The 20,213-nt window shown below is 37.6% G+C and overlaps 3 protein-coding genes across 6 annotated transcripts in view; 1 reads left to right on the forward strand and 2 right to left on the reverse strand.

Annotated features, from left to right (window-relative positions):
• Nucleotides 1-664, forward strand: part of LOC149039319 (uncharacterized) — a 167,393-nt gene extending 166,729 nt beyond the window's left edge. The window contains exon 3 of the mRNA XM_089185398.1: nucleotides 295-664. Coding sequence (XP_089041524.1) covers nucleotides 295-620 — 326 coding nt within the window. The 3' untranslated portion in view covers nucleotides 621-664. The remainder of the gene's footprint in view (nucleotides 1-294) is intronic.
• Nucleotides 665-2,181: 1,517 nt separating this feature from the next.
• LOC113664579 (neuronal acetylcholine receptor subunit alpha-10) lies at nucleotides 2,182-11,462 on the reverse strand. Its single transcript, XM_027180204.2, has 7 exons — nucleotides 11,338-11,462; nucleotides 6,534-6,600; nucleotides 5,692-5,843; nucleotides 5,481-5,525; nucleotides 5,138-5,247; nucleotides 4,886-5,066; nucleotides 2,182-4,111 (listed from the first exon to the last, which is right to left on the reverse strand). Exons 2-7 carry the CDS (start codon nucleotides 6,583-6,585, stop codon nucleotides 3,119-3,121), a joined length of 1,533 nt encoding a protein of 510 aa, XP_027036005.2. The 5' UTR covers nucleotides 6,586-6,600; nucleotides 11,338-11,462; the 3' UTR covers nucleotides 2,182-3,118.
• Nucleotides 11,463-11,830: 368 nt separating this feature from the next.
• LOC113664580 (neuronal acetylcholine receptor subunit alpha-10) lies at nucleotides 11,831-19,964 on the reverse strand. 4 transcript variants are annotated; one of them, XM_027180205.2, is made up of 7 exons: nucleotides 17,140-17,431; nucleotides 16,879-17,039; nucleotides 15,738-15,835; nucleotides 15,180-15,322; nucleotides 14,620-14,664; nucleotides 14,060-14,169; nucleotides 11,831-13,634 (listed from the first exon to the last, which is right to left on the reverse strand). In XM_027180205.2, exons 3-7 carry the CDS (start codon nucleotides 15,802-15,804, stop codon nucleotides 12,476-12,478), a joined length of 1,524 nt encoding a protein of 507 aa, XP_027036006.2. In that variant the 5' UTR covers nucleotides 15,805-15,835; nucleotides 16,879-17,039; nucleotides 17,140-17,431; the 3' UTR covers nucleotides 11,831-12,475. The 4 variants fall into 4 exon arrangements, with proteins under 4 accessions (XP_027036006.2, XP_089041422.1, XP_089041423.1 ...); XM_089185296.1 differs by lacking the exons at nucleotides 16,879-17,039; nucleotides 17,140-17,431 and adding an exon at nucleotides 19,567-19,964; XM_089185297.1 differs by lacking the exon at nucleotides 16,879-17,039 and having other exon boundaries at nucleotides 17,331-17,435.
• Nucleotides 19,965-20,213: the final 249 nt, after the last annotated feature.

Raw genomic sequence — 20,213 nt, forward strand, 5'->3', positions numbered from 1 at the left:
TCACCCCCTTTCAGCTGATATTTTCTCCTGTGTGTTAACCCATCTAAATGACCGGTTTATTTCGCAATTTGTAAGCTAATCTTGGTTATTTATTCATTAAAATCGTGCTAATCGCCATTCAAGATGAAGATCAGTTCAGCTTATATTACTAGCAATTGACACTCTGAAGATTGAGTCATCATATCGTGAAATCAGCAATCACCACAGCAACAAAATATCCAATCACTCTTGTTTTTCAATCAGCTGCGATCCATTACAGAAAATAAAAAGGACGTACGTTCCATTTTACCACAGTTGCTGGTGGAGCTGTAGTCCAGTACTTCAGCAAACAGAGTGATGTGCGACCCTTGGCCTGTACATCGTTGAAAAGAATGGAAGATGATAATTCCAGAACAGCTGGACTTTGTAACCAATGGACATATCAAAGGTGGGGTGATACCAATTCACAAGGAAGATTGAGTAATTATGCGAATTATGTCCCACATTTGCACCACTGGTCGTTGACTCCTATAGACTCAAGATGGGAATGTGACGACTATAACATCCCTGATAAAGAATTTTTTGGATTATCCTCCGGCAATTTCTGCAAAGTTTTTGTCCGTTTAGGCCGGTCAAAGTAAAAAGGCCAAGCCTCAGTGCTTTAATATTATATCTACATGTATTATCAACATTAACATTGCCTTTCTAACAAATATCAGCACTGTCATAAATTTTGAATTTACCAAAATCTTATTTTAAGAACGAGTTCGTTTGAAAGTTTTTTTTTGTCAGTCATTCGCCAAAACTTATATTATTATAATACCATTATACATCATCTTATATTGTATTGTACTACACTATATGTACGAATTTTATTATTTTTCGTTCTAACCTTTTATGCATCGCAGTTTCTGTTACGTTTCCTCGCCATAAAATTGTTTTATTTACTCTGCCTTATCATACTTCGTTGTAAATTTTTATTGTAGTGAGGCAAATAGTTAAAAAAAAAAATGAAAAACAAGAGATGGGATGTATCCCCTCTGAGCTGGCCTGTACGTAGAGTTTGTAAATTGCCAGTTTTTTTTTCTCACACTGAAAAGAAAGTTTCAGCTTTCGGTAAATTATTTCAGACAATATGTATATCTAATCATTGGCTGACTCGCCTGAGAAATAATTTTAAAATAATCTAAATCAAGCAATTGCGTTAAGCACTCGGCCTTATTCACTGCATTCTTCATGTAACGCTCTGGGTACGAATTTATAGCATTGGAGTTTATGGACAATGGTAAAAATAATATATGGTGACTGAGATTCTTATTATCTCAAGAGCTATCGCGGCCAATAATCCAGATGTCTTCAAACAATGTTTACGCATTAACACGATAACAGCAGGCATTATTGTTACATCGTCAATTTTAATAATTGAATTTCACATCTATGCAGCACACCTGTTTAGTGATCAAAACTTTAGAATCATTTCAACAACATTAAGGATTATTTATTAAATATATATATATATATATATATATATATATATATATATATATATATATATATAACTAACTGCAGACAGTACTGTTTCGGCCTTCTGGGCCTCATCAGTGCAGTGCTGATGCTAGGATGGAGGTAAGGCAATATAGCTACCCCAAGTGATCTCACACATGTGGGATCACCTAAGCCATGCCATATATATATATATATATATATTATATCGTAAAGGAATTGCTCTTAACCGAAGCTACTTAAAATTGTCAATAACATTTTTTGTTTGTGAAGAAAAACAATCAGAAGATATTTTGACGGTGGGAGCATATTTCATCGCTTCTGATGAGCTCTTTGATGTCAAAAAAAAATTGAGACAATTTTAAGATAATAAAACATTTGAAGATACGCTTGAAATGCCGTACTTCCTCGAATAAGCGCCCGGTGGCTAAAAGAAGGGGTACTTGTTGGAAGGAGGATGCTTATTCGAGGGTGGCTACTGTAGCTGAAGCTTAAAAGTCTACAGAAGAGAGATAAAGAAACAGGTGTTCCTCTTTATTCCTACTCTCTAAGAAAGTGAGGGAGGAGGGGTGAGGCGCCTATTCGGGAAGGGTACTATTCGAGAAACCAAGGCATCTAACTTATGGAATAGTAAAGTCTAGCCAATATCCTCCGCAAGCTATTGAATTTATGGAAAACAAATACTTGCATCAATTGTAACCGAATTAAATTTATTGTTATCATTGAATTGATTGTGTAGTTTCCAAATCATCAAAAAACTATCGATTTTTTTTATAGTGAAAGAGTGTAATAGCCCAGTGAAAGGTGAGGCAATTCCTTGAGAGACAACTATTGGTTGCCCATTCCACTGACTCATGACCTTTTCTTAGTAACATACGTCGAGAATGACTGCAGCTGCCTTGAAAGATTTGCAGCCCCGGACAGGGACTCCAATATTTGTATTTAAGAATCAAAAAGACGACTTTCAGATCCTTAACACTCAAGTTTTCAAAAGCGAGAAACGATCAACATCTCTAAATATCTCTACTTCATCTAAATTACGAGAAGAGAAAGATCCATCATCTATGTGGGGTTACCTCGAGATAACACCAAAATCTCCCAACTGATTCTCAAGAAAATGAATAGTCATTAAAAAGAGAATTGACCATCAGATCTTTTGAATTAATGTATTAAAAGATTATCTACGTCGGTTCCCGGTATTAGAAATCGAAAATAAATAAGAAAATCACTGCTCTACTTTAAACTTTGGATTTCTTTTGCGGCATATTGCACCAATAAACTTTGCCTTACAAACAGGCTTCGACTTACCTGGGCAATAGAGCCTTTGCTCATACGTGGATATATTTTTATGTTGATTGTTAAATAATTTATTTAAAGTCTTGAATTAGCTAACTTTACAAATGCATCTGAGTTTTTTATCAACATTGGATTTTCCCACTAAACTCATACCTCTAACCATGTTGCTTAAGCGACCAATATCGCGCACCTTTTGTCAAACGTTTTTAGACTGAAGACGTGGCACTGATTTTTAAGAAGTTACTTGCCACAGATAATGCAATCTAAATTTTCAACAGAGATTTGGATATTGCGTCCCTGTGAAGGAAACCTATCTCATCCTCAGCGAAACTGGTTACGTTTATGTTCCAATTTCCTCGTCACTTCGGCTTAAGAAAATGGTTAAAGTCGAGACCAGAATAGTCATGGAGTAAAACCAGAAAAAGAACCTGTCCATTACCATGGCAAAGTACTTCCAGTCCTGCTGGTTTTTCTCAACTTTTTCACGTTCCTTCACGCTGTTCGCAAGTACGCTAATTTCCTCTGGGAGTTTAGGTTCCCTTGGCAGTTTTTCTCGCCGTGTCTCGGGAAAGTCCACAGGAGACGAATCTCTGGTGTACCGAACCTCTATTAGTTTAGACTCGTCCGGACTGCGTTCGCCGTTATAATGTGTTCCCCTTGCATTGATACATCTTGTGCAGTGACAATTGGCAGCTGGTGCAAAGGTGGTTTCCCAGTCGAGTGCAAAAGGCACACCCCTCCTCTTGCTGTCGTCTTGATGGTATCTGAGGTCTGTGTTTGGTATATCAGGCGAACTGCCATCTGGTTTACCCACACAGAGTATGTACCCGAGCCACTGTAGTACAATGATACGAGCCCATAAGGGTACTGCCTTAACTGAATTCCCTGATCCGTGATAATGAATGTTTAGAACCCAGCACGTCAGCATCAGCGAAATGGAGATCTCCGCCATGATAGTTATGTAGAACTTCCCAAGAAGAGGGACAGTCTCAGAGTTTCTTGGGAGGCTCTCTCCGACCAGCTGAAGAAAGACAGCATTAGCCAGCAGCACTGTGATGCTGAGTGTGATCCTTTCACCCGACTCCGGAGGAAGGAAGAAGCCGAGTAGAATCATGGAGAGGATTATCAAACATGGTATGACAAGGTTGAAAAGATAAAATAAAGGCTTCCGATCCATGATAATTGTTATACTGATATCTGCTAACTTGTGCTTGCAGCATGTGTATTTCTTTGCGTTTCTTTGTGTTTTGATTCCGTACAGATTCCACTCGGCACTTTGTATGTACTGAGATTGTGAAGATCCATTTTCCTCCTTCATGTCGAGGTCTATTACCTTCAAGAACAAACGAATTAAGAGAGGATTATTATAGTGATCACAACCGATCGTGCGTTCCTATCAAAGAACGTTGCTGTTTGCTCAAGGAAAACAATACCAACAGTCTCAAAATTTTGCCCTAGGTAAGTTTAAACAATGAGAAAGGTAAACACAACATGTTATTGAATATTTTCATCGTCGATCGTCATCGCGCTCGCCGACGTCATCGTCATTTTCATCATCTTTGTCATCGTCATCGTTATCGTCATTATCATTATCATCTTAGTCAAAACCATAATCATAATCATCGTCGTCATCAACATTATCGTCATCATTAGTTTATCATCGTCGTCACGTTATCATCTTCGTAATCGTCACGATTATCATCTTCGTAATCGTTATTGTCATCATCACCATCCGCATTGTCGTCATCATTGTCATAGACCACAGCGTCGGAGTCATTTTCGTCTTCATCATCGTTTCCTCAGGCTGCTTTTCAGAAGCGGCCTCCCTTTCCTGTCTCTTGTCTTTTCATGATGCTCGTTGTTACGAAAAGAGGCTAACTTACCTTTTGACAGGTTCTTTCTTTTTTTTCCCGTGAAGTGTCATTTAACGCAATGAGATAGCCGAGGAAGAGGAAAAAGCGATACACTTTGCTTTTTTTTTTTAGTGCTATTTTTATCGGGAAAAATCTTTTCGCTTTGAAAGAAACTTATTTTACCATGACTTCCATATTTTTCTTTGAGTCGTCCTTTTAGTTATTAAAAATGCCACTTATGACGCAAGAATTACCTCGTAAGTCCAAGAGCCGAATTTCAATACGCACTTCTGACGATCAAATGGAAAGTACTGTACGTCTATTGGGCATGTACTGGTGAAAGAAGCCGGACAGAACCAACTGCAGCTCCCATTACTTGACAAAATCACCGGAGTCTTGTATTTATCAGTACCACCGCTGAATTCATTATCTGCGCTGCAAACGATGAGAACACGTTTAAAAGTTCGTTCCAACGGGACTGAGGTTTCTGACAAGTCAGCACTAACCTGTTGTACAAGACAATATCTGGAATCCAGACTAAGGATGCGTCCAGCCTGACCGTCTGAATTTGATCATAATCCCTAGGGTCCCACGTGAGAAGCTCGTTGTCCCAAATCTGCCGACAGTAAATATGTTAATCAAGAAATTTATTCAAGTTCGATGGACATGTCTTACTCGTTGCAACCGTCTCGAAACAGATTTGGTCTCGCTGATAAAAGAGTAGTGTTTCTGTTCTGACAAATTAGAAAAGATATGTAAGGTTGGTTAGGCTGGTGAGTATATAAGTGAGTTAGGGAGTGAATGAACGAATCACTAGGTGAATGTCAGGCGAAATTTGCAAATACTTACTTGTCGAACCCAAACGTTTGTTGTGATCATTTGATTTCTGACATCCTGAAACACAACAAGAGACCGAAAATGTCAGTTGGATCAGCAAATAACACAACGTTGATGAAGGAAAAAGAATTCGTGAAGGTTTAATTTCAATAGGGAAATAAATGCTTCTTGATCAGAAAAGAATAATGGTTTGTTTAAACTGCTGTTAGTTGCTCCCACTTACAACATTGACCAACTGGACAAGCTCAAAACCAAATGTGACCACAACTTTTTGTCTTGGATCTTTTACTGGTCTTGCTTCCTTCGTGTAATTTGCAAGCAGATTGGTGATGAGTCGCTCCTCAGGTGTCAAACCTTTTGTTGTTGTTATTGTAACTGAGAAGTAAATAAAAACAATGCAAGTTACTTTGCATCGAAATGAGAGAGCTGCCCTCGTAAGAGGAAAAACTAAAACAAAAACGCGTAAATGTTTTCGTGATTAAAAGATAGCAGACATGACCGAGGGAGGATATTCTTTACAAATGGATTATATATTGCCGTGCTTCTTTTCGGTGATAGATCACAGGTGACGTCAAAATGTGATAGGAACAAAAAAAAAGAGGCACTCGAAGCGCAGCCGAGGGTGTCACCGATGTTCTTACCATACTTTGGACATCTACTGTGAGGCAACATGGAACCTATTAGTTTTATGCGACAAAGAAGCAGAAGTTGTCATTGGCGACGACATCTGTGTATGTCCTCCAATAGATCATAATTAAGAACTAATCAAAATGAGAATATGATTCAGCTTATTAGATAATTGCGAGTAAAATGGGAACGAAGATGGCAGCCAATTTTCACTGCACTCCTGTAACTCCTGGTAAAGCATTCGGTATACTGTCAAAATGAGCTTCTACTGTGAACAATCTACGACGATCTACTAACTGTTCTTTATTCTAGTAACGGAGAGATTTCCATAAATCTTTCGCAGAATGTAACTTATGGTTTAAAAGTAAAGATAGGATTAAAAACAAGGCTGTATTTATTTAACAATACCGGTTGGCTAAAGTTCTGATATCCGCTTACCGAAGGAGATGAGGGCAACGAGGACCAAACTTCTGGATGTGAATGAATTCATTTCTTTTTAAGATTTCTGTACAAAGATATATAGATAATCATTATTACTGAATGCATATGAGTTTTGCCAGCGCAAATTTATTTCAATACCACAAACAAATTGTATCTGAAAAGTAATTAGTTAGTTTCAATAGCTAGACAAAAAAACAAACAAAAAAACAAGAACCAAATATTGACATCACTATAACTCCCTTGGCCAGCACCAAAAGAATTGCCCCTTATTGGGCAATCTTTGAAGAACTACTGCTGTTTAAGCCGAGAAAATTTAATTTTTAAGTCTGAAGAAAACTGACTAACGTATATTTGGGGGGTGTCAACGTATGTTTGGAGACTGTCTTCAGTCCAATAATGTAAGTTGTTATTCACTCAGATTTGGAGTACTGTTGCGGAGACTCCTCGAACAAAGCTATTACATGTTTTAACCACAAATTTCATGATTAATTATGGTGGTCGAAAATATGAAGTTTCATGGTGCATTGAGATGGACTCTTGTACTTAACATAGCTGATTATTACAACTCTTTCTAGACGGGCTGTGACAGTGTTGAGCAATAAAGAGACAAACATTTTTTTCCCTGCATGATTAAATTCTATTCACAAGTCACAAATAGGTGTTCGTGTTGTTCACTGTCACGCGAATGACCCATGGCCAATTTTAAGCTCTAAAACTATGTCAACAAATTGAAATATTTCTTATTTAAATTCTATTTGGCAATCCATGAATACAAATTAGTTCACGGCATAATAATCATGCAAGTGGACTGTCTACAACACTAACTGCATGAGAGATAATCAAGAAACAATAAAATATCATTATTCCAGAGCAATCTCCATCGTTCTGAAATCCAGAGCTCAAAATCAGATTTATAGCGTATTATTGACGAAAAAAATATATATCCGAGGTTAGCCATTTTCATTACGAAAAATAAGGAAACACCGATATTTTTGGTCCTCCACATTCTTCAGTACATAGCGTTGAACATTTTGGAAGTAATGAAAGAAACTCGATAAATTACATTGCAATTATACGCACTTAATGTTCAAGCACGCAGGGCCTAAATCAAATATGTATTCGCATGAATGGGAAGCAAGAAAATACTGAATTTTTTTGCGCAAAAATGCGCATAATAATTTCATTCTCCCTAAAAAAGATCATATTGCATTGTGATTGGGAGTATGTTGAAGAGTGATAAACAAGGCTGTTTGTAATGCACTCGCACCTGCGTGAGAGAGTTTAAAAGCCTTCAGTATAAAATGCAACAAAGGTGTCCACGTATACCACGTACAACTTAAAAGGTTTTCAAATATTTCTCATCGTGATACTTGCCTTTCGATTCGTCCTAGCGGATAGGAGAGAGAACTTAACTTTAATGTCAAAATTGTGGGTGATTCTCCTTCCTTCAGTTTTTCCAAAACCGCAGTGAAGTTCTGGAACTGATGGCTCGTAGTGGCATAAAATTCCCCAAAAACCTCTTAGACCAAAGAGACGAAATCAAAATTGACTTTCCTTAGGGTGACTTAAAGGATATAGAGGGCACTAAATCCAAAAAAGATGCGTTCCCCTGAAGGTTTACTCAGAGGAATCACATTGAGAGAAAATAGCCACCTCTTGGGAATCGTAGCATCAACAATTCCAAATCGAGCTGTTATAGTTACAGTAAGGAACATGTACTGGAGGTTTGGAACTATACGAATAACCTTTCCAACAACATGATGAATTTTTCAGTTTCGACAGCTCGTGACAAAGTGGTTTCGAAGCAATTTCATCTTATAGCTTCTGATCAATTATGTTAGCACCTGCGCGGATCTCCTCTATGACTGGTTGAAAACACAAATCAAATCTAATTACAAGCAGATCTTGTATTCCCTCGAATTTCTGAGAGATTTCCTAAACTTTTTAATAATTGATTTCCAAAAATCCGTAAGAGTTGTCATAGATTTTAATGAGAAAGAAAGAATTGGTAACAACAGGCTGTCAAATGAATACAAAAGTACACATTTTCTTTAATTTCCTTGTTCTTTTCATATGCAAGATAAGCACAATTATTTCCGAGACTTATTATTATGTGATCTTTTATTTGAAAAACCCTACTACAGATTCCCGTACTTAAATGGCAATCACTAAATGCAACTTGTACTTAGAATTATGAGGACACTCGGTTGTAATGAAGAATTAAAATTTTTGTCCAAATTACGAGATGTCGAGTTTTTTTTCGCTTCATTAAAAATGCCATAAATTTATGGTAAACGAAAAAGAAACCATTCTTTAGGCAGCAGAGATACAACAACATTGAAAAGCGCTTTAAAATTAAAATTATTATAATAATCTGCGACTATGAATTGGGAAGCTATGGCTTGATAGGTGAAATTCATCTCCACGCTAATTCTCCGCGCCATGTAATCCCATTTCCCGCTAAAAGCTGGCGGTAGTTTCGCGAATGTGTCAACCTTTTTAGATAAAATCAGCTTTGAATAATGCGGTCAGAGATCCGTCCCTTCTCTAATAGCAAAGAAGATTTCTAAAAAGATCCAATTCTTTGACATATTTAACTTTGTACCCTCGAGAAATTGAAATATGCCCCGGACTCTTCCAAGCAATGACTGTGACACTCTACTTCTAAAACTCGGTATCATATGAACGAGGGTATATATAAAAGAGAGCTGTTTTTAGTTTTGAAACCGTGGGTGACTGTGAACAGGCTGTGAACAGGCTGTAAGAGGCTTTGCCATCACCTTATTTTATTTGTGAGAAGCATCCCTTTTTTCGCGTTGGAACAGCATTGTCAAAATCGTCGTATAAAAAATAAAGACAATAAGAAAAATATTATAATAAGGTACATATCTTTTCTGATGTTTTTTTTCTCATCACAATGCGCACCTTATCTTTAGTATATGTCTAAAACCTTTCTCTTTTCCTGAACAACACGCTGACAACCTTAGTCACTTTGCATATGACTCACTAGATGTAACCACACTACTCGTGGTGTGCTAATTTTATCCTGCACTTGCTATCTTTAACGAATGAAACTGCCAATTTTCTAGTCCTGCCTTAGTTTTAAGGACCTCAATTAGCCTTCATAAGCTTCATTTTCTGTGTTCTTGATAGCATAAAAGTAATTTTGAAGAGTTTAATCGGTGGAATTTCAATGGGTACTTCAATTATCAAAGCTGCTAAGTGATGTCGCAGTCATGGGTGTTTCCAGGCGTTTTTGTCAACCAGAGAATTAAAATTTTCAGGCAAATTATGAAACATGATGAAACCATCTGAATCGAACGTGGAGCATAATTTTAGATAATTTAACGGGAATCTTTTAGATATAAATACTGTACCCATATTCGTACGCCTAGTATTGTAATGCATGCTTCTAAACATTGCTCAATCTTTCCAATGTCTCGACTCCCAACCGAAAGCATCTTGTATCTTTGAATTAAGTTCACTCCCTCAGGAAGATTTTACCAAAAAATGTATTGAATTTTTTGGAAGATTCAGACATCGAGCAGGTAAGATAATGCTATAGGGTTCTGTAATGCTTCCCATTAATCTTTCTTGATCAATTGACTGTTTCTTATTTTTTCTTAACACTTATTTAAGAAATCTAGGAGGGGCCTAGTCGAAGGGGGCTTATAAGTTGCCACACTATGCCCGATACTTTGCACACATTGCGGATCTATGAAATGGCTTTTACTCTTAATTTGATCTTGGTTAAAAATCTAACCCGCAATCTTTCGACCTCTCGGTTTCGATAATTATAACCTTCAGCAGGCGTGTCTGGCCCCTCCTGTAGGAACACTACAGCGATAAGTTTACAGACTTGCCTTATAAGAGTATGTATATAGGCCGAGATGCTTGGAGAAATGTGAAGTCTGTAGTTGTTGCGTTTATGTCAAGAAACTAACGTCATTTGTTAATTTTTCAAGTGAAGATTTGATTTTTCAATTGTTTGAAGACAGCCCACAGCGGTTAGACGAGAATCCAAAAGAACCGCATTGATATCTGAGCCTCACTAGCAATCCGAGAAGACACTGATATAAAATTAATACTGTTCACTAAATAGCGTTGTTTGAATCAAAAGAGTCTCACGACTGTTTTTAACTGAGCTTTATAAAGGTGCGCATAACATGGTTTCTGTATTGCTGGAAGCCTAACGCAAAGTAATACCTCAAAACCACTGTTTAGCGAACATTTATGACTCATCTACTTTCACCATATAAGTACCGAACAAAACCTCCTTATTCACGATCACATATTGCCGTGAAATTCAGATACTATACTAGTTCGTGTAGTGTGATCGTCCGGGTGAGTGTAGTTCTGAAAAGAACTATTGTTGGTGACTGACGTTTCTATACTGTTGAAGTGATCAGAGATTGCGGACGGAGGAACGCAAAATTGAATTACGACTTTGACGCTCATTCTATTGGCGAATAAAAAAAGTCTTCTTATAAAAGAACTTGTTTCGCAAAATTAATTTAAAACTGTAATCATTTATTTACTCAGTCTTCCTTTCCTCAGGCAACTATTTTATGGTGTGTAATTTTCGATTCGCCTTTATGTAGCTACAAGGTAAATTGAGGCGGTCTTCTATTTCGTAAAACACAATGTAATAAGTAAGGATGCTGTATACAACACCTCAACGTCGTTAAAATAAAATCATACAATAAATTTCTTATTTGAATTATTTCGATGGAATGATGGATAACCCAGCCTTAATTCACACGCTTTGTTCAGCGCAGAAGATGAAAGATTCATAGCTTACCTTTTTTTTTGAATCACTTGAGGGAAGCCTACGTCATGCGAAGATACTTCCACAGTTTCGTAAATCACTTGATCTTGATGCACGACAAATATTCCTTGCGCTATTTTGTGGACTTTAGCAGCTTTGATTCTCTTCCGACTAACTTTAATTAGCTGTCAAGGCTTCAATTACTATGGAAAAGAAGTCCGGAAAACTTTTCGTGAAAATGCAAACATTTCTCTGAACTTTTAATCAAAACCCCAACATGACTCCTTAGAACAACAAAATTCGGGATGCGCCAAACAAAAACATTTCATCAGCTGGGTTGATTTCAAAATTACGAAGCCATTCATAAAACACTAAGGAATGTCAAAAATCAACCAAAATAGATTTTCATTGATAAACCAAGTCTCATTTAATACTTGCGACAAAGGAACCTCGAGCTTTGCAATTTTACTTTCACAGTAATTCAATTTTCATGCTGGGCGATACAAATTATAACTCAGATGCGTGGTTGGGATTTAAAAAAGCTTTATTATCTATAAAATTGGCTGAAAGGAAAAGTTGCTTTGTTACAAGACTGCAGCTGGTGCGAGTTTCTACGCCCACAATAACCGAGATACGCTGGATAAAATCTCCCGCACTCAGGGTATTAACTTACCAATGTTTCATGCTAATAGAGATGTATTTAAAGTAAAGGTGAACAGATAGTTAAAGTCATATCCATCATTCTAAGCCCCGTGTTTTGACAACCGCGCAAGGCCTAGGAAGTTGTAGAAGAACAGAGTACAGGCCCCTCCGGTATTCCGGTATTAACTGGCAATTGGCTTCTCGTGACAGGGATTTATCAGCAAGGAACGGGTATAGAGGAATTATTTTAGTGACCCTTGATAAAAAAAAAGGTTTAGACCTGATGGGGAAATCGCTGACATACGTGTTCTGAGTACCACGGTCAAATATCGAGCCAATTGTTACCAAAAAACCCTTGGCTTCCTGGATAAAAACTGTCGTTCGAGGAAGGAAACATTACGGAAATTTACTCCATCATACTTAAATGTACGATCTACGTTGAAAAAAACTACATGAATTTGGGCTTCAGTTCTCCTCTGACAGTGTGTTTTTCTACATGCTAGTTTCTTTAAAAATGGTCAACAAGTCTCTAAGAGCTGTCCCGTCCTTGACGTATTCTCTCCTTAAATATCACCAGCGTTGATGTCAAAACAGTGAGAATAAAAAACCAAAAAAAGAATCTGTCCATCACCATAGCAACATGTTTCCATTTCTTTTGATTGTCTTCGATATCTCGACTAAATTTTACGTGTTCAGTCAACACTGCTAAGTTTCGAGACAAATTATCGCCTGAAACATTCTCTTTTTCCTCAGAATTTTTTGCATCACCATTATGCTGCGAGAATCTTTTCTGTATCTGCCCAATCGATCGACAAACAGGGGTCACGTGACTCATCGATAACAACGTATGCGCTTCACCGTTCAAGGACATTTTTCCCTTGAGGTCTTGCGGTGAAACTCTCACTTGAATTACGTCGTCGTCGTTACGGTTTTCATGTTTGTTGTTTATGGAAATTTTCTCAACTTCCACGCCTGGTTTCCTCACACACAGAATTTTAGCCAACCAGCCAAGGACAAAAACTTCAACCCACTGAGGTGTTTTGACGATAGAACGACCGGAATTTCTGTGATGAATGTTCAGCACCCAACAAGTGCACATCAGAGACATGGATATCTCCGCCATTATGGTTATATAGAATTTGCCGAGTAATGGGATCGTTTCTGAGTTTCGCGGTAGAGTTTCCGCCACGAGCTGCAAGAATACAGCCATGGCCAATAGGACCGTGATGCTTAGCGTGATTCTTTCTCCTGATTCAGGTGGAAGGAAGAACCCCAGGAGGATCATGGTCAGCATTATCATACACGGTGTGATTAGATTGAAAACATAGAAGAGAGGCTTACGTCGAATGACCATCTCGATGGTTACATCAGCAAGAGGAATGCTACAACACTCGTAAAATTGAACGTTTCGCTTCTTAGAAGCTCTGATCAGGTCCCATTCAGCGCTCTTTACGTACTTGTCCGAGAAAGTGGGTGTGTCTTCCGCCTCTATGTCTAGATCTGTAACCACAAATGTCCAAGAGCCAAACTTCATGGTGCATGTTTGCTCGTCGAACGGGAAATATGTCACGTCGATGGTACACGTGCTTCGGAAAGAAGCTGGACTGTACCAGGCGTGGCGACCATCCTGCACCAGAATAACACGCGTCTTGTATTTTTCAAGGCCACCGCTGAAAAGACTGTCCGCACTGGGAAGGAAAATCAAAATATTTTTGTATGAAGTTCAAAGTTTTTTCATGTCTCAGTGATCCTACAACGAGTAAAATTTCGTCCCAGAAACAAGCAACCATAAACCACCCATGCGCAGCTAAGATATTCACTTCGATTGATAGAGTAAAGCCGCCCGAAAAATCAAAGCACACTGGAATTGTATAAAACAAATTTATTGAGCAATAGAGGGGGTGTGTCTGATTTTCAAGCAATAATTCACACTTCCTATAAGTTTTGCGGCGTAATTACCCCCGCGGGATGTAGGGAGAACTTGAGACGTGGATTAACGATAAGTTTTCGACCGATTGAAACATATATAATAAATCAGCATATTTGTATTTGTTATTTTTTAAAGTTTTTTTAATTAACGTATAATTTTTAAATACTTTTTGAAAAAAAATACCTGTTGTAGAGCACAATGTCTGGTATCCACACCATTTTCGGATCTATTCGTATTGTTTTTACTCCACTGTAGTTTGCTGATTTCCAGGTCAGCAGCTCATTTCTCCATCTCTAAAATGACAACTGACTGGTCAGTTTTACAGTAATGTTAACAGCTGTAAAATTAAATGTGATAGTGTGGTTTGATCATCCGGGCGAATGTAATCCTTAGAAGGAACGTTGTAGGTTGTGGTGACTGACGTTTTCGACAACTTGAGGAGAAGTCATCATTAGAGTTATTTCCTGGGTAAACTTACATCGTTCTGTTCTATCCGTTTAGGATGTTAATGCAGTGAATAAGTCGTTTGTATGGTGCAGGCAATGGCTGACTTTTGTGGAGGCGAGTCTGCTCTAGGTTAGTAAACCAGCTCTCAGGGATTAGTCTTTGAAAGAAGTTGGTGCTTTGGTAAAATAGACTTATTAAGTAGATTCAAGTAGAAAATTTGAAAACAACTGTTTTGTCCTCTGCCGGATGATAAAAGCTATTTCTATTTTTAAAAAAATGTTAATAAATGAACTTACTTGTCTAACCCACACATTCGTTGTTAACATCTGATTACGATCATCCTGAGCATAAAAAAAGAAACTTGTTCCATCGTTAATGTGATCATCTTGGGAAGGGCAGACGAAAACAGAGCAAGACGGAATCTTTATCCGTCATCATGCAACACAATGGCCAAACGCGTGCGCATGCGTGAACGCTGTTATGACAACGCGGTGTACACCCAGGTTCTCCGGAGTCATAACAAGCGTGTCAGTTCGAGTCTTTTAAAGAGCGTAAAAACCTTTAGATAAAGCCTAGGACAGAATGTTCAACAGCAGAGTATCCGCAATCAAATAAGTTATGTCGGTTCGAGAACTCTCAAAGAAAATTTTTAGGGTTTCCCTTTCCCTACTTCCGTTTCCTTCAACCGATATCTGTAAACGTTTGAACTTTTTTGACATGTTTTGCGCGACAGCGGCTATTTCTTATGTTTTCCCTTGAAAGTTTTGGTGAGAAATTGAAGCGCGTCGGCCGAAATTTAATCCTCTTGCGCATGCTCGACATTTGACCGCTGTCTTTACATCGACATAAGTCTTACCACGTTCACTAACTGAACAACCTCAAGTCCGAACGTGACGTTTGTGGGTCTTCGTCTGTCGAGCACTGGCCGAGCATTTCGATCGTAATTTTTTAAAAGAGTCGTAATCAATACTTGTTCGGCAGATGGATTTGCCGTACGCACTGAAATGAAAAAAAAATTTTTTAAATTACACACATCAAGAGATTATAGATAATCTCTTATACATATCTTGAAAATTTGTAACTATTCAATGTTCTCAGGAGAGTAATGCGCTGACGCAACAGCCTTGAATTAATTTGCAAAAATGCTGCAACATAAAACATATGGCCTTAGAATGACGAATTAAAAAGAAAAAAAAAATTTTTTTAATTCTTTTGATTGTTGATATATCGAGTCATATAGCTGAACAGTTATCTGGAACCTCAGGTCGAAAACTGAGAAATACCGGCATATATATTCTAACGAAATTTGCTAACAGATCACCTGTCATTGCCTCAGAGATTGTTTTAAAACGTTATTTGCTGCGCAAATAGAAATTAAGGTTACACAAACGAATTCTTATCAAGATTTTCTTACCTGATGATAACAACGACAGGAAACAGGCGACGATGAGTCGGAAACAACGACCACCCATTGCGGTCATAATAAGATCAAGGTCTAAATTTTCTTCTAATCTGTGTAGAGAAAAATCATAAAAGTATAGTTTGATGATCTGTTGGGAAAGGAAAGTACTTTCCTAAACTCATTTAAACAAACTTTTATCTGACTGATCATTGACGCATTGCTATACAGCTATAGGAATAAATAAATTTAAAATCTTAAATCATAACTTGTTACTGAGTCGATTATTCTTTGCATGAAACATTTCGCTTTCTTAAGAGGCAGTACCTATGTAAATTCCAGTCGCGATTTCTTTAAGTGAGGAATTACGACCGTGAATTAAAAATTATTAAAACTATCTTGAGGTACGCTTTTATGAAAATCATTCATCCCAGCAATAAAATTTGGAATGTACATGTGTGGATTCTGTGGATTCTTAGATATCTTTTGACAGTGGTTGTTTTCAATAAAATCTCTTACAATTCTCGTAAGATTTCCTAGTATAAATTCTGTTTTTATTCGAGCGAGCAAAGGTAGGACAGAAACCTATGACGCTTTACTTTCTGCAGCGAAAACTAGTTTTTTTTTCACATTCTCTCGTACCCACTGACACACACGGTCCACGCACGGTAGGTAATATTTACAGAGTCCAATCAGCAAAAATTTGAACACTGTTCTTCAGAAGTTACGTCATCACCAGCATATTTTAAAGCAATGTGTATTTGGAAAAAATTGCTGAATTCAAGAATAATTGACAAGCTACCATCAGACTTCAAGCTGTGTGAGAACTTGATATCAATACCTTAGTACAAAAAATTTCACGAGTAATTTTTGGATCACTTTCAAACACAAGTAGAAAACTGGCCACAAAATGACACTTTTAGTTAATTCGCGCCACATCGCTCCGCCGTTACAAACACTTGCTATACAAGATTCTCGTTTGGTAAAACATTATCCTTCTAAAATGACTTGTTTGAAACTCTTAACTTGTCCTCGCCGGCGAAATTATTTCTCAAAGGCTGTTTTCCCATGGTTGTTTCCTTCAGTTTTGGCATGTAACTTTGAATACAACTGTCATCACACGTATGGTGGGCAGAATACAAAAGAATTTAAATACCTCTCGCTTTAAACGGCTTCCCTAATACATTTCTGTCGCCGGCAGTAACAACCATAATTTCATAAAAAATCACACATCCTGCGCAAAATGTCTTCGGAAGAGTTTCTCTAAACCAAATGACACTTTGGCCCATATTCGACTTTATTCGCGTAACAAGCAATCTGGTTCGGAATAAACAAAGTTTTAATTTTAATGTGAACTTTGAAATAAGGCAAACATTTCCAAACTGGTGTGATTAACCACATCAAGATTTTTACTTACCAAAGCGTGCTTTAAATGTGTATTTTTTGTTGAGCTCAGTGATCCGTAAGAACAAAACAGACTTGTTGGGGATAGATAACTGATAAACATTCAATAGTTCACGAGGAACATATTATATCGTAATGTTATGGCTTGAAATTACCTAACGGGAATGTTCTGATTTTAAACAACAATCTAATGAATTTACCAACCGGTAGCCGTCAAATTTGATTCAATAATCCGCAACATATTTTCTTTCATATACGACCACTGTGTAAAGATAGCAGATTCATTTCAGTCGCCTCTAAATGCCTTCAATTAAAATTTCATAACGTGCTTTGGTTAATTTCTGAGACATATATCATTAGACAGTGAGAGCTAAATTGGTGGGTGCCAAATATTGGTTATCGAAGCCAAACACATATCAATTTTAATTACAATCCTTATCATTACTTTCACGACCCAAGAGGATTGGCGTATGAAGTTTTTTTTTTTTTTTATTACAATTGAGAGAGTTTACCGCATGAATATATAAACAATGTTTTGATATATTGATTGATGACTTTCCCACGAACCCGAATATCATAGAGTTATTCTTATGTTCAAGTTTATGATTTCATGGTTTCAGTTGAATATTTTTCAAAATACTTCTGACGAGAAATATTTTCAGAATTAATCTTAAAGCCCTCAAAAGCACTATTCCTATTCAATTCCAGTCTAACACTTCACTTTGAATTTTTTTTGTGAATCAGAAATTGTATCGCAGTATGTCTCCACTGAGTTCACCTTGTAGGGCTGTCAACAACTCACATCGCTGTACACATTTGGAGCAGTTGGATGACGTTTACTTAATTTTTTTCCTCAAGTTCAAAATATCCTGTTTTTTCCCCGATTTGGTCTCACTTCAAGACGGAACTAATCAAATACATTCAAAGGTCTTCCCCCATAAAAACTACGTTCCACATCTAAATTTGTAACGGCAGGTGAAGGCAGACATTCACCTAAAATATTCATGAACCTAATTCACGCAATTGTTTGTAAGTTCATTTTTACGGAATTCAGGCGAAACGCATTAGTTTAAATTACATTCTTTTGTGTCTTTGCTTTCGACCTTTGAACAAAGCGACCTTGCAATGGGATATAATTAAAAAGATCCGGTTTTGTTTTGGTTACGGAATTGTAAGGTTTTCAAAAGCTAACTACGTTCGCTCTTTGGTTGAATGCAGCGCTTCCTCAGTGTGCCTACGTATATGCTGGCAAATAGCACTGATCACTGACTGCTTTTGATTTCTGACTTCTGCCTATGACGAAAGTAAAATCCCCTCAGATCCAGTTACTATATCTTGGAGAATTTTCCGGTGTCTTTATCAGAGAGCTTTTATAAGTATTTCTATAGCGAATCCCCCGGAATGGGATGGTAACAGATGACGGGCCCTCTTCCCAAGGTATTGTGATAGTTTCTTTAGATGTTCTCTCACTATTCTGCTGGATAGAGAACGGTACTCTCAGAGAAAACTTTCTTCTCCCTCCCTTTACGAGAACACTGCTACATTGATCCAAGCCAAGGCTCGAACCAAGACCAGCGCGCCAATCATTCTGCTTGTCCCGAGCCATGTGAAAAGAGAGTGAAAATATGTGAGAACTGGCGGGTTGGTCAACCGAGAGCGATCTGGGGAAGAATGCTCGACTCGCCGAGTCCTCACCGATCTATTTTCGTATTCGCCCATCAGTTTTTCAGCCTTGTATACTAAATGAATCCTTTTTCGCAGGCTAAGCAAAAGAGAGGCCGCAAATTGAAGAAAAAAACAAACAAAAAAGGAATACACACTCAAGAATCACTATGTTCATTCAAGGTTAAAACAAGAACTGGCATGAAGTGGATCGCACTCAAACATGGCACTGACTTAAAAATCTCCTTCTCAAGCAAAAATTGTGTCAATGGATGTATCTTTTCAAATGTTTAAATTTGTCTTCAAAAGCGTCTTCGCCGGAAGTATCTTATCCTTCATTTTCTCGGACCAGCACAGAATTTCACTGAGTTAAGTTCACAGAACTGCATGATAACGCCATAACAAACAATTCGATTTTATTCAGACGAAATCTAAGTACGTTTAACCCAAATTTAGGAAAACTCTTTTCATCTATATATTCTCGACTGAGTCCTTTAAAAATGTTAGGAGGTCTCAGTTGTTAGATTGTTTATAAGTTTTTTTCAGCAATATTTCAAAATTCCCTACTGGTGATTTTTACAAAACTCCATTCTTCCACTTTCAGAAATGAAACTGGTAACGACTATCATAAATTGAATCGTAGCAGTCTTGAAGTTTCGAATCAGTTCGACAAAATGCATGTGATACCGCAACTCCTGAAAACCTTGCTAGGAAACATAGCATAACAAAACATTTTTAAGCCGCTAAATCAAAGTGAATAACCTGTATACATACATACCTTCTGATGACAATTGAGAACAGTTCGCTCCTGAACTTAACAACACACTACAACAGAACGAGTCATTTTCCCACAGAATCTCTCCCAGTCGACCAGTCTTTCCCGGATTTTGCGATCAGCTCTGAAATTTTCTCTGGTACAATGTATAAAACCTTCAGTACCGTATTCGGTACTCATTCACTTGTGGATGAGCTTGTTTGCGTTTCGATAGTCGAATTTTTCAATAAGTACTGCCTTTCAATGCCTACGGTTAACATGACTTGGAGGTCTTAAATCTATTTTGCCACTGGGGTACCTTGTTATGTAGTGAGGTAGTTAATTATGATCAAGCTAATAACTGTGCTTCTGTATATAACACAATGGTTGATAAAGTTTACAGAGTGCTTGCTGTGTTTTGCGATAAATAGAACGGGAGCATACTTTTTATTGCTTACGCTGTCAAGATAAACAGCAGGTGAATTCATCTGCAATGCCTGTTGTGGTATTTTATCGCTGCGATATCCCAGGAGATGGTATCATTTTAAGACGGTTTGCGTCTGAAAAAACCTGAAGTGCAGTGATGAAGTGCACTGTGATGTCATGTTTTCTTCATTCCTCTTCTGCTTAATCTTTTTGGCGACTAACATATTATAACATGAAATGACAAC

The sequence above is a fragment of the Pocillopora damicornis genome, chromosome 10 (assembly GCF_964200805.1).
Source record: "Pocillopora damicornis chromosome 10, jaPocDami1.2, whole genome shotgun sequence".
Classification (NCBI taxonomy): domain Eukaryota; kingdom Metazoa; phylum Cnidaria; class Anthozoa; order Scleractinia; family Pocilloporidae; genus Pocillopora; species Pocillopora damicornis.